We start from the raw sequence: 14,017 nt of genomic DNA, 5'->3' as shown, positions 1-14,017 counted from the left end.
CAGCTACGGGAGCTCGAGGGCTGGCCCTCGAATACATTTCAGTACCAATGGAGGGACTGGGGCTCCACTTCGTGGAGATCCACTAGAAGTGCATTAATAACAAAAAAAACAAGGTCATTAAATATTATCTTCGTCAGTGTCGGGGTCTGGCTCGACAACGTAGAGCCGGCTCATCATCTCAACCTCGTCAGTCCACCGCCTCAGACGCTTGCCGTAGATATAAAGCGGAAGCCCAAACAGGCACACAAATAGCTCAATGCCGCCAAACGTCAAAAATGTCGTCTTGCTGCCCGCGCCTTTGTTGAATTTAGGCACGAACAGCGAGAACAGAAACCCGAGAACGTTCTTGGTGAGGTTCATCGTGACCAATACCTCACTGGCAAACATTTTGTACGAGTCGACAGCGTAGGTAATCGCCGTAGTGGAGCCCAGAGAGCACCCAAAGCCGGTAATCCCCAGGAAAATAGTAGGCACGATCCAATGGTCCTCGTCGAAACTGGACCAGCCGAAACCCATCATGCCGGCCGTCACTGCGAACATTACAGGGATAATCATAACCAATCGGTACTCAGGCTCATAGATACCGTCATTGCGCCGCGAAAAGTATCGTACGAGCACATCAGAGAACCGGCCAGCAATAGCTGATCCAATGCAGCCGCCAATAAACGTGCTAATGAACAGCAGCGCCACTGAAGTAACCGGGAAATCGTAGGGGGCCCTCTGGAAGATCTCGGCCAGCACTTCGGACAGAACAATGAGCCAGACGACTGACAATGCGTAGATTACCGTGGAGAAAAGCAACCCCGGGTATGCGAACAGGACAAATGGCCGCAATGCAATCATCCACAGCTTGTCTTTGGAAAAGACGCCGTTGTAAATTTTGAGCGTCTCGACGTACTTCTTCTTGGGGATCTGGGCGGATGTCACGCTCATAGCCCGTTGCTGCTGGTGCCGCTGTTGATTCCAGAGCCGCGTATTGAAGGAAAGGGCTTGGTGCAAGTCTGGACGCTCCAAGTCTCGCGGGATATCATGCTGCTCTGGCTCTGGGGCAAACGTTGGGTGTCGCTCTATATGCTTTCGGGGAGTAGTCACACCCGGCGTGGCAATTGCAGACGCTGGAGTGAGCGGCGAGGCAACTGCAGACGCTGGAGTGAGCAAAGAAGAATCAACGACATGGTGGGACGAGAAATCGGGGAAGTAAGAATCGCTGGCCTCTTTAGTGTGCGGAGATGGCGATTTCGATGGGGATCTAAGCGATGATGAGCCATTTTCTTTGGGAAACTCATCAGACAAGTCCTTTGACTCGTCGGACTCTTCTTTGGAGTCATGATTTGATACTCTAATCGTAGAATCTTGGGAATGCTCTCCCTGCGATGAAGCGGGCATGCTTAGCTGCGATCCCTTTGGAGTTCGTGACACATGAGACGTGTGGGAAGTGTGGGACGTGTGGGAAACAAGCGAATTGGCTCGGGCCTCTCGAGCCAGCTTGGTTTCTCGCAAGGATCGCGAGTCCTTGGGCACGGCGGGACGGTCCCAGAACGTCTCTGGCACGAAGAAGAAGGTCAGCACGAGGTTCATGCCCACAACCATCGTCTCGATCCAAAAGAGCCAGTTCCAGTCAAGCCCGGCCATAATGAACCCAGCGACCATGGGCATAATGTTCTTGCCACCCAGTAACAGCAGCGTGTAAATGCCCAGCCGGTAGGCTCGCTCGTGGAGGAAATAGATCTCGGCAATGGACGAGCTGGGGAGCGCTTCGGTAGGTGAGCCGCCCAGACCCATAATAATTCGGGCGCCCAGAAGCGAATTAAACGAGTGCGAGGCTCCAGCCCAGATAGACCCAGCCAGCCAAACACAAAGAGCCACGAGGTAGACAAGTCGCTTGCCGTACTTGACAGCTAGCGGGGCGAAGATGACCGACCCAAACCCGAGAACCAGCATGTATGCGCCGACAAGGTAGGCGAGCTTGGTCTGGGGCACGCCAAACTGCTCCGATAAGTCGTTGAATACAGCAGCAAGGATGGCCGTCTGGCCGCCGATAATGAACGAGTGGAACCCGATAACCCCTAAAGCCAAGTCGCGCCGCCATACTGGCCAGTTAAGCGGGTCGTTGGGGTCGTTCTGGGGCTGTGGGTAGAGGATGATCCCTTGGGCTGTGCGCTTGAGTCCATCGTCTATCTTCTCGTGGCCTGCCCCTTCCAAGTCGTCTTTTTCCTCTTTGGTCATCATAACCACAGTGCCAGTGACCTCTCCGTAATAGTCCTGAGGTTCCTGGATCCCCAGGTGGCTGACTCCTGTCGATAGCCGCATTCTTATCTCTCCAAGCTCTAAATGACCGGATTAATTCTCACCGGGCGCAGTTGGTACCGGTGGTGGAGTGGAGGAGAAGAAAAAAATCTGTGGGGCCAAGGGGATATAAATATACGTGTCTATGGTGAAATTTGATCTGCTGCGCCTGTAAAAATTAAAGCGCCTGGTACATGTGTGGTTATATATCTGAGAAAGAGACCATATATGTGGTTAAATGGTTGAGCGATGCGATAGCCACTCGCGCATATCTGTGTCGGAAAGCCACAGCAGTTTTAACCGTACCGTCTCACACCTTGCTGGCCTGCTTCTGTACTTCTGTACTATTGTACAGCTTCGGGCTATTCAATATCGTCCAAATAAAAAAATCCAATATACCGCTCTTCGACAGAGGCAGATATTGATGATTCGCGGAAAATCGTTAGTACCGTCGATCTGATCATCCCTGCGGTGTTCCATGTTCCATTACACCACTAAGACGTCATACATATAACTAACCCCTAAAGCCTGCTTCAAGGAGAAATGGAATGAAAACGCACGTGTTGTCACTCCACCCTGGACGATCTCCACAAACTTCAAGGACCCTACATTTTTGTGGGTTCTTACACTGTACTTTATTGGATCCTCATCGATTGGACTAGGCCCTTCAGTTTTTTTGGTTGCGGTCAATGCGGGGCGCCCGTGATATTCGCATGCATGCTGCGGGGTACGTTCAGCCGCACCCGCCGCACGATATCAGGGGTCTCCACGTCACTTTGCAGTTCAGGAACCATAAAACGTGTTAGTTGTCCTCGTGAATTCTCCACTCGTAGCTCGATTTCTTTTTCTCATCAGAATCTATTAACTTATATGTAGTAAGTTACAGCGTAATTGCAAACTTCCCATAACAACTGTACCTGTAACGGTGAGATGAGCTCATGTCAATTAAATCTTGTGAGTGGTGTGTTATGGGCTAGATTTTGGAACGCGAGTTAACTGTGAACACGTTCACTACATATATTCAGTTTAAATCTTGCCACGATTCAGGGGGTTATGATCTTCGGTGCAGAGCAAACTCTAGCAATCTGCTGATAGGCAGCTTATCTTTTATTATTTAGCACTACCAGGTACATGAGATGACTGAATATCATTATGCTATTGCTGGCACGCTCCTAGGCTCCGTTTCACGGAGGCTCTGTAGTTGCTATCTGGAACTGTAGCTACATGTTAACTACCACTATTCAATTGCACTGCTTCGAGAATATTTTACGGAATTAATTTGACTACCGGTACTGGGGTGATTAGCCACAAAAATGGAGTAGAGCTCAATTCAGCCAAAAGCCCCCTTGATAATAGTAATACCGCAGTAGCAGTTCACACCGAATGGAGCAAATCTATGAGCCCAGTTGGTTTTATGTGGTGTATTCAAGAGCTCAACTCACCGAATTACGGCAGCCTGTCATATTTATCTTTGATTGTGGCAACTGCAAAAAGAATAATAATGATTTTGATTAACGTGGCAAAGGATCTATCAACAATGAATATGAAAGGCCCGACATTATCGCAATTAAGCTCCTTACAGGCCCCTACATGCAGTAAAATACGGGTAGTTAGAGTGGTTTTGCAATGTCTGATAGTTTCTTTATTCTCGTATCTATATTCTATAAATCAAGCGGTGCCATTTGCTATCTTATCAGAATGTATTACAATAGTGCCAATCTAATCTAATCTCTCTAGCGTCATTTCTGAGGCTAACAGGATCTATTATACCTCCAAACTCAATGGTTAAGGTCGAGTTTTAAGTAAAGGTAAGGTCCCAGAAGTCAATCCGCACATTATTTTTTTTGCTAGACGGTAACTCATTGACGTTTTTTCTACCTACTATTTTTGGATGATATAATGCCTATAGCTGTATTTTTAAATGTCGAGGAGGTTCACTTCGTACTACCTCTATTAGGAGCCGTCTAAGTCATATTGGAAATCTTATGTACTTATATTGGTCCCCTTTCGCCCGTAATAGGCGTATTTATATACAGCATCACTGTTTTCTTCGGTACTAGATAAACTGGCTTTGACTAAGGTATAAATTGTGTGCCTACATTACCGGTATTGCTACGTTCAGCGGCAGCACCTATAAAAACAATTGAAATTGTTCTATCCAGAAACTATCGTAGCGGTAGAGTTGAGCTTCCTGAATGGTTAATAAACTCCATTATTTGTTATGCTTTCATGAGCCAACAGAGATCAGAACAATTGATTAGTGCAATTCCTCCGCGAAGCGGAGCTACGGGGGTCTGGGGGCTGGCCCCCAGCTCAATTGAAGCAATGTGTGGTCCCCCATACCCCGTTGGGGCTAAGAAATCCTTTAATCACGTTCCTCCGCGAAGCGGAGCCACGGGGAGTTTGAGGGGCTGGCCCCTCAAGGACGTCAGGTCTACCCTGCTGTTCTCACGGCTCCCAAGCCGCAGAAGGTGCGGCTGAGATCGTGGGGAAAAGCGACAGCCGGGTAAAGATAATGCGCGCGCGCGCGTAAGTGGGAGGAATCACCTAAACGGCAGGCAGTGGACAACAATAGGCACTACACACACAGAGTAGAAGGGAGGAGAGAGAGCAGAGAGAAGAGAAGAGAGAATTGGACGAGATGGACTACAATCCGGACGATGCGAAGTCGACGTGGCAGTTTATTGAGGCGGGGATCAACAAGATCCTTGTCGACGACCTGACGGAGGGGATATCGAAGGAGAACTATATCCAAATATACACTGCGATCCACAACTTCTGTGTCAGCGTCAACAGCAATGTGGGCGGGCGCGGCGCTCCGGTGAGCCAGGTCGGGGCGTACGGCATTCACAGAGGCGCCCAGCTGCTAGGCGCCGACCTGTACCACCAGCTGGAGCAGTACCTGACGCGGCACCTGACTGCTTTGAGGGGTGAGGCGCTTAAGCATGAGGGCCCGGGGCTCATTGACTACTATAACCGCATCTGGGAGCGGTACACCATTGGTGCCGGCTACGTGAACCACATCTTCAACTACTTGAACCGCCACTGGGTGCGGCGCGAGCGTGAGGAAGGGCGGCGCCACATATACGACGTCAATACGCTGTGTCTGGTGCGGTGGCGCGACGTGCTGTTCGAGGCGATCAAGCAGCGGCTAACGCAGGCCATTCTGCGCCAGATCGAGCGCCAGCGTAATGGCGAGGCGGTGGCGACCTCCAACATCAAGCACGTGATCCAATCATATGTCTCACTGGGGCTCGACGACACTCAGGCGCGCAAGGAGAACCTCAAGATATACAACGAGGACCTGCGGCGGCCGTTTATTGAGGATACGCGGGCGTACTACCGCGAGGAGTCACGTGCCTTCCTGGCGGCCAACTCCGTTGTTGAGTATCTCAAGAAGGCCAATGCCAGAATTGAGGAGGAGACGGCTCGAGTGCAATTGTACCTTCATCCGTCGACAGAGAACTCCCTTATGGAGGCGTGTAATGAAATTCTCATTTCGGACCACGCGGGGGATATCCAGGTCGAGTTTCAGAGGCTTTTGGCGGAGGATCGGCAGCAAGACTGCCATTTGCTCTATAAGCTGTTGTCTCGCGTAGAAGGGCTGTTGGTTCCTGTCCAGGATGCTTTGCAGGAGTACGTTCAGAAACAAGGGCTGGCGGCTGTTTCCGCTTTGAAGAAGGAGACTGTAGCGGCCGGAACTCCCTTGGATGCAATGGCCTATGTCCAGACCCTTTTAAGGGTTCAAGCAAAGTACTCTGATCTCGTTAGGTCGGCGTTTGAGCTCAATCCGGGTCTTGTCCAAGCGTTGGACAACGGGTGCAAGGCGTATATCAACCACAATGACATAGCTGGTCCTCTGGGTCGCGAGTCCAAGACGCCCGAGCTTCTTGCCAAGTACTCGGATATGCTCCTTAAGAAGTCGTCGAAGCAGGCGAACGAAGATACGGACATTGACGAAGCGCTCAATGGCATCATGACGGTGTTCCAGTACATTGAGGCAAAGGATGCGTTTGAGAAGTTCTATAAGCGACTTTTGTCCAAGCGACTGGTACACAACACATCCCTTTCTGAAGACGCGGAGACCAACATGGTGTCCAAGCTCAAAGAAGCATGTGGCTACGAGTACACCAACCATCTTCAGCGCATGTTCCAGGATATGCAGACCTCTGCTGAGATGCAGTCGCAGTTCAAGGCCACGCTTTCCAAGGAAGACTCCGCCATTGACTTTGCCCCCGCCATCCTGGCGGAGAACTACTGGCCGCTCCCCGACTTCCGGTACACCTACAACATGCCCCAGGAGCTGCACCCCGTGTTTGAGCGGTTCCAGGGCTTCTTCAACAAGAAGCACTCAGGGAGGAAGCTCAAGTGGCTGTGGAACGTGTCCAAGGGCGAGATCAAGGCCAACCTTCCCGGAGCGCCCAAAGCTGGGTACAACTTTTCGGTCTCTTCGTACCAAACAGCCATCCTCATGCCGTTCAATCGTAAGGACGAGTATTCACACGCTGATCTCCAGTCCATCACCGGTCTTCCCGACGACCTGTTCAACAGTTCCATGGTATACCTGCTCAAGGCGCGCTTACTCATCCAGTCTCCCGCCGACAAGGCCCCTGGCCCCGATGTAAGCTACGCCGTCAACCTCAACTTCAAGAGTAAAAAGGTGCGCATCAACCTCAACCTGCCGCTTAAATCGGAACAGAAGCAGGAGACGGAACAGACGCAGAAGAACATTGAAGACGACCGAAAGATGTTCCTCCAGGCCGTCATTGTGCGTGTCATGAAGGCCCGCAAAGAACTCCGCAGCGTCCAGCTCATCCAGGAAACCATCGAGCAGTCCAAGAAGCGCTTCTCGCCAAAAATCTCGGAGATCAAAAAGAGCATCGACTCCCTGGTAGACAAGGAGTACCTCGAGCGCGTTGACGGATCAAAGCTGCGATACCTCGCCTAATAATATTTTATATATATTTAATGCATCTCCCTCCTAGATAACACCTCTGCTTAATTAACCAGACCCCAGGCCCCACCTCGCGGAGAAAGTAACCATTTTGCAAGAATTCTCCGCATAGCGGCGCCCCATGAATGCTCCACTGCTTCAATTGACCTTGGGGCCAGCCCCCAAACCTCCCGTAGCTCCGCTCCGCGGAGGGATTCAATAGATCATTTCACAACGATTTCTCCGCGTAGCGGAGCCCCAGGGGGGTTTGGGGGGACTAGCCCCCCAAATTGCTTAGCGAGTAAAGTGTAGATAGTTGTTACGTAGACTATGGGAAAGCAACATCTCGTCCTAGGGACTTGGCGACCCAGTAGCCGACAGCTTCTCGTACAAGGTTATTGCTGGACCATTCTCGGCTGGGGTGCACTCGGTGGGCAAACAACAGGAAGAAAGTGTTGGACGCACGGTCAATGGCCATAGTCGTGCCGGTGAAGCCAGTATGTCCGGCACACTCCTCATTGGCCATTGGACCAGACCAGTAGTACTGGTTGAGCTCGAAGCCAAGACCGTGGTCGTCACCAGGGAAGTTGGTGTTGTAGTTGTGGAAAATAAGGTCGACGGTCTCTGGTTTGAGAATCTGCTGGCCATTATAGGTACCGTTGTTCAAAATCATCTGGCACAGAATAGCAGTGTCGTCGACAGTGGAGAACAGACCAGCGTGACCCGACACACCGTCGGTGGCCCAAGCCTGCTCATCGTGGACGGTACCCCTCACTGGCTGTGGTCGCTGAGGCTCACCAGGACCCAGAACTGCAATCTGGAATTCCGTAGTAGCCATTCGACTGTAGGTCTTTGGCGGAAGCTGCTTGTTGCCCCGGTTGAAGAATGTGTCCTTCATGCCAAGCTTCGAGGTGAAATCGCCAATCAGCTCGTCCAGCTTTTTGCCAGTGATCTCCTCGAGAACAAACGCAAGGGTCTGGAAGTTGATATCCGAGTACAGATACGTAGAGCCCGGCGCGTTAAGCAGCTTCTGCATGAGCACAGCGTACTTTCGCTGAGTATCATTCTCATAGTACGGGGTGAATAGCAACGGAGACGGATCGGAGTCAAATCCACTGGTGTGCGTCATCAGCTGCCTAATTGTAACGTTCTGCTTGTCATTGGTAGCAAAGTACGGGATGTAATCGACCACTGGCTTCTCAATGTCGAGCTTACCCGCCTCAATCTCCCGGAGCGCAGCAATTGTAGTGTACATCTTGGTCAGACTGGCCATATCGTAGATAGTGTCCACTTGGGTCTTGATACGCTCACTCTCTGGCAAGAGCTCGCCGTCGACGTTTGCGTAAAGGTTGGCATATCCCGTAGCGAATCGCGACACAATTGTGCCCTTGTGGCCAACAATTACAGAGCTACCGGGCTCAATTGGATGAACCACATCGTAGGTAGCTGCTCCGTAGTTGGCAGCATGGTTGTACGCGGAGATATTGGTCTCGAGCTGTTTGAGAGGCTCCGACAGCAGCCCGACTGATTCAGGGGTACCGGACTTGAGACAGTCGTGGCAGCTCTTCACAGAGGCGCCCAAGGCCACGGCAGGCAAAACAAACGGCAAACAGAGCTTCATTTTTAGTCAATCTGCGACAATATAGAACTGATGAGTTATATACACCGGAATCAACCAGGAGTTATATACTCTTCAGTAGACTAATAAACCGTTGATCAGCGCACCGGCCATTTCGCCGGGATTATACTCCACAGCGCGGCATACGGCGCGCTTCTCCACAGGCAATTCATGCAGCAAAGCCAAGTGAGATACGACGTTAAATCGCTTATCGCAGGATGATCTCATCATAAGAGTCCGCCTCAGCCAGTCGACCGAGCTCAATGTTGAGTGCAGTTACCCACATATCCCGCTCCTGGCGCGACCGCGTAAGAAACACCATGGATCGTCCGCTCACACCGAGCCGCGTGACTCGCTGAAGACCGCCCCCAGCACTTTGCGAGCGATTGTCCTTCTTGCTGGGCTTGGATACGACCTTCTTCCGGCCAAACCACAAAGCAAAACACCGTAACGTTTCTTCCTCGCCGCTCTTCCACCCATCTTCGTAGACGCGGGGCAATGCGTGGCGCCCGGGATCATTCTTATCAAACCACCTATCCCGCCTAAGCAGATCTGTACCGGTGATTGGGCCGGAGTATACGTAGCAGTCCTCGAGTGCAATGTTCTGGGCCCTCCGGTATGACACTCGCGGCTGAATGTTACCTGACGAGTCCCGCTCAAACGGATGGTACAGGATCAGCTCTCCATGGCAGAGAATGGCGTAGTAGAGGGTGAACGAGGCATACTTGCGGGGTTTCTGGTATACGAAGCCCTTTACATGGATAGCCCGGCCCCACGACATTCCGCTGGTGTGATACATCAGGGGGTCGGTGAAGCCTCGATCTGTTTCCCACTTCGGGGCGGTTTCGCCGACAATGGCATCCATATCCTCGTCAATGTGTAGACTATCAAGATTCTTCTGGCGTACTGCGTCTCTTCTTTGGGTGTCCTGGTTCAGGCGCTCCTTCCAGTACTTCATTAGCTTATTAAGGCGGAAGACCCATTGATCTCGCGTGAATGAGTCGTGGGCTTTGAGCTTTAGGGATAAACCTGTCTTTTCTAGCACAATTTCGCATATTCGCCCTCTGAGCCCGGTGGTCGTCATGGCCCGTTGAGTGACAGAATCGATCAAAGCATCTAAACCAGTTTGTGTTAGTACCAGTGTATACCAGTTCCCCTCAATCCCCATGAAATAATGAACGTACCATCAACAGCTCTGATATGCTTGACCTCTGTTAGATCAATAAACCCGTCAGACTTCTGAATTGAGGCCACCTTGCGCTGCATCTCGAATAATGCCGCCTTATCAAACTTCTCAAACCGCTCAGCAAACGACACAGGAGTATCCCGCTCCGGGTTATACTTGAGCCATTGAATCTCCCCAGTGACATCGTCTAGCTGATACGGACTGACGTCGTAGGTTATAGGAATAGACGCCGCAATCTCATCTATGTTGTCGTTTTCAAGATCAATTGGAGAGGAAAACCCCATTTCGGGCCGCGGAGGCAGACTGCGCATCACTGGCGAGTAGAAAAGCAAATGATCGTGGGTGTGAAGGTATATGCGCTTGACAAACAACTGATTCGGTTGTAAACGGCCGTTCCAAGAGCTCAACCGCGTTACAAACCCTTCAACAGGGATGGGCTCCTCCATTCGCGACCCGTCCTCCAAAGTAATAGTCCTGGTATAGGTTGTCTTCGGACGCAGCTCTAAATCGTGTGTCCTTACCATGGCCCAGGAGGCCTGCATTTGTGTTTCATTATTATCAAACATCCACTCAAGACGGTCGTATCGCCGCCACGCGAGTCCCAGCTTGACCTTGCCCTCCCATTCTTTCTCAATGACTTTCTTCATCTCGTCGATCTCCTTCAAACAGTCTAAAGTGCGAGTAAAAAAGTGCGCAACCGTTCTGCTTGGGGTAGCCCTGTAGCTGACAACATCTCTGACGCATACCATGGGGTCCCGCTTCATCTCCAGCATTTTATTAAGCTCGTGATTCGACAGCTGGACGTCTGCAGATACACCGAGATCAGGCACCCTGACATTGACCACGGTGTCGCGCTGAATGCCAATTACACTGGCTAACAGAGCCAACCACGCCAGTGCAGAGTGTACCGACCGCGATCTCATAATGTACACAGTACTGCCCCTTTCGCCCGGGTACCATAATGCAAGTGTCTTGTCTAGCGATGAAAAGAGGTTGACGTTGAAGTCGTGGCCGATATGAACGTCGAGTTTCGACTTGGGCTTGGTTTTGCCCTCAATTCGCGCCACTCCTCGAGACTGGTAGAATTGCAGCGCAATGGGCTTCTCGTCGTTGCCAGTGGTTCTAGCCACAACCAGGTACTCCTTCCACCGCTCAAGCATGCGTGTCTCAGTAAACTCCATCTCGTTGAAATCTGACGACAGGAATTTCGACTCGGTCTGCTGGACCGTGACAAGCATTTTCTCTATTCGGATGATCTCGCCCGTTTTCTTCTTGCGCAGGAACCGCCGGGTGTTAAGTAAGATGGTTCCCTTGTTCTTGACCCTATGTCCATGGCGGTGGACAGCTGAGGCAGTCCGTCCAGTCATTTGAAGGGCAGTCTCTGCTATGTTGTGTGGGAACTTGACTCCCGCCTGCTTGATCATATCTCTTTTCCGCGGCAATGGCTCGTCCTTAACTTGGCTCTCCTTGCTATGAGTATTTTTGAGAATGGACGACAGTTGGTTAGAAGCGCTTACTTTGGACAGATTGAGGCTCGGCATTCGAGTAACCTGGCGCACAGTCGACACTGATTCTATATCCGATTCGAACTCCGCTGACCTCAGGGCGTTTTCTGTGGCCGTTTCAACCTGCCCCAGTGAAGTCATGGTAGTTGGAGTGAGGCTCAGTTGAGCAGGAGCATTATACGTTGAGGTAGACCCTTTGGCCCCCTCCTGCGTATCCTCCAATCCATCATTAATAGACCCCTTTGGAGTACTCGATTCAGATCTCCCATCAATTGAGGCAAACCCATTCGTCGATGGCAGCGACTGTTGAGCAGTGACAAAGGAAGACATGCTCACTTCGGAGTGCTGTCTTGAGCTTCGTAGAGGTATCCTGAGGCTCTCATACGCCTTAGGTGAAGCGCTTAACGGGTTCTCAGCGCTTAATGGGTCATCATATGCAGTAAGAAACTCGGCACTATCATTCAAAGGGCTCAGTGATCTGCTCTTAACACTAATATCAGAGCCCAGCAATGGGCTCCTACCAATTGGAGGAAGTAGCTCACTTTGCCCATGGGAGGAGCTCCCGTAAATATTCTCACTTCCATGGTGACTCCTTAATGAAGTATCCAAGAGCGGTGCTCGATCCATTGAACCAAGCGTGTGACTACTCACATTCTCGCCCTCGGAATACGTTTCAATTGTCCCTGGTGCGCTGAGCGCATCGCGATGGTCGTCAATTCTCTCTTCACCCTCGGTCTCTGCCCCCAGGGCGAGGGCGGGATCGCTATTTGGTGCAGAGCTGGCGGTATGCGTCCGGGCCATCTCCAATTGCTTCATCGCATTGTCATTGAGCTCGCCTATACTGCTTCGTGGACCCCGCTCTCGCGCCTTGTGGTATTGGCGTCCGGCAAACCGCTTGAGCGTAGACGCCTTGGGCATCATGCTCCGCATCAAAGCGTACCTCCGCTTGCCCCAAACTTGCCTATTCTTGCGAATCCACTCGATGGGGATGGGCCCAATGACATACACGCGGCTCTCCTTAAACGCACTCACAGGGGTCGCATTGTACAGCCGCAGAGCCGTGTACGAGTCCTTTGGAATCAGCCCGCTCTCCTTATCCCAAGAGCTCAGAAGCTCGCCCAGCTCACCGCGCCCAGTCGACTCGCCGATAGACTCGGACGATCGATCCGCCCCCAGCGCCTTAAAGAAAGTCGACCGTTTCGTTCGAATCATCCTTTTATTACAGCCTCCTCCACGACACTGTAATTAATATATTCGGTAAAACTGATCCTCTTGTTATCTAATTTAGGGTCTTCAACTCATATACCGTTTCATCTCCTTCAAACTAGCAAAATATGGCCTGCGGTTATCCCACGCCCTGCTCGTTATCGATCTCAGATTGCGCCCCGACGACACACAAAGATTCCCCTGACGCGCGCGGCGCGTGCGGCGCTAGACAGCACGTGACTTACCCGAAAACCTCGCGAGGCTCATGCGGCTCGGATACCACTACGCGGAGACACATCTCCAAGGTTTATAACCATCTAGGGGAGTGGGGTGTTTATGGGGGGGACCAGTCCCCCCAAACCCCCCTAGGGCTCCGCTATGCGGAGAATCCTTAGTTCCTCCGCGAAGCGGAGCTACGGGGGTCTGGGGGCTGGCCCCCAGGTTCAATTGAAGCAATGTTGATGGGGATTCTGCTTGAATGTCAATGATCTATTAGCTGTGCAATTTTATTCTTTTTTCATGATAGGTCGTGCAATTTAAAGGGTCTCGGTGAGGAGCTTGTTGAGCTTGCCAATCTGGTTAGAGACGGAGACGTCGACGGTCTCGTTGCCAATCTCAACGACCAAACCGCCAAGGATGTCTGGCTTGACGTTGTTGACGAGCTTAAGGGTCTTGCCCTGGCCGTACTTGGAGGTGGAGAGGATCGACTCAAGCTTGCCCAGAGTCTTCTTGTCCAATGGCTCAGCGGAGGTAACAGTGGCCTCAACAACACCGTGGTGGGCATTGGAAAGAACCTCAAACTGTCGCGCAATGTCGGCAACAAGACCCAGTCGGTCGTTCTCAGCAAGCACGGTGAAGAAGTTGGACACGGTCTGGTCGGCGTTGGTGGCCTTGGAGAGAATCTCGACAACGACCTTCTTGTCCTCAGCAGAGAGAGTTGGCGAAGCAATAATAGTGGCCAACTTGGTGTCCTTCTCAATGAGGCTCTTGACGCTGCTGATAACCTTCTCGGTCGAGGCAAACGAGTCGTTCTTGACGGCGGCACTGTAGAGCGCGGTAGCGTAGGTACCGTCGATACCGAACAATTGGACCGGTGGCTTGACGGAGATAGCGGCCTTGGTCGCGAACCCTCGGGCGGTCTGTCGAAGAGCGAGTCTGAACATCGTTAGGTTAAATGGATTGGGCTTTCCACGGGGTTTGAGCTGGTCGGGTGTCGTCGCTTCTGAAAAAATTGGGGCATTGGGCGACGGGCCCGGCCGTGGGCCAATCAGAGCTCGCTTCCG

General features: G+C 51.7%; 5 protein-coding genes across 5 annotated transcripts; 1 reads left to right on the top strand and 4 right to left on the bottom strand.

Annotated features, from left to right (window-relative positions):
- Positions 1-117: 117 nt before the first annotated feature.
- Positions 118-2,310, bottom strand: TRVA0_002S02410 (uncharacterized protein; the record flags this gene model as incomplete). The annotated part of the gene is made up of 1 exon (XM_076682238.1): positions 118-2,310. The coding sequence occupies one exon, from the start codon at positions 2,308-2,310 to the stop codon at positions 118-120; it is 2,193 nt and encodes a 730-aa protein (XP_076543484.1).
- A 2,617-nt stretch (positions 2,311-4,927) lies between these two features.
- On the top strand, positions 4,928-7,234 carry CDC53 (cullin CDC53; the record flags this gene model as incomplete). Its single annotated transcript, XM_076682237.1, has 1 exon — positions 4,928-7,234. The coding sequence occupies one exon, from the start codon at positions 4,928-4,930 to the stop codon at positions 7,232-7,234; it is 2,307 nt and encodes a 768-aa protein (XP_076543483.1).
- Positions 7,235-7,547: 313 nt separating this feature from the next.
- TRVA0_002S02366 (serine hydrolase domain-containing protein) lies at positions 7,548-8,840 on the bottom strand (the record flags this gene model as incomplete). The annotated part of the gene is made up of 1 exon (XM_076682236.1): positions 7,548-8,840. The coding sequence occupies one exon, from the start codon at positions 8,838-8,840 to the stop codon at positions 7,548-7,550; it is 1,293 nt and encodes a 430-aa protein (XP_076543482.1).
- A 205-nt stretch (positions 8,841-9,045) lies between these two features.
- SPO71 (Spo71p) lies at positions 9,046-12,740 on the bottom strand (the record flags this gene model as incomplete). The annotated part of the gene is made up of 2 exons (XM_076682235.1): positions 9,046-9,953; positions 10,022-12,740. 2 exons carry the CDS (start codon positions 12,738-12,740, stop codon positions 9,046-9,048), a joined length of 3,627 nt encoding a protein of 1,208 aa, XP_076543481.1.
- A 530-nt stretch (positions 12,741-13,270) lies between these two features.
- On the bottom strand, positions 13,271-13,897 carry ATP5 (F1F0 ATP synthase subunit 5; the record flags this gene model as incomplete). The annotated part of the gene is made up of 1 exon (XM_076682234.1): positions 13,271-13,897. One exon carries the CDS (start codon positions 13,895-13,897, stop codon positions 13,271-13,273), a length of 627 nt encoding a protein of 208 aa, XP_076543480.1.
- Between the last annotated feature and the right edge of the window lie 120 nt (positions 13,898-14,017).

The sequence above is a fragment of the Trichomonascus vanleenenianus genome, assembly GCF_965637985.1.
Source record: "Trichomonascus vanleenenianus strain CLIB 3782 genome assembly, contig: TRVA0_002S, whole genome shotgun sequence".
Lineage (NCBI taxonomy): Eukaryota > Fungi > Ascomycota > Dipodascomycetes > Dipodascales > Trichomonascaceae > Blastobotrys > Blastobotrys vanleenenianus.
This window is presented reverse-complemented; position numbering and strand designations above follow the sequence as displayed.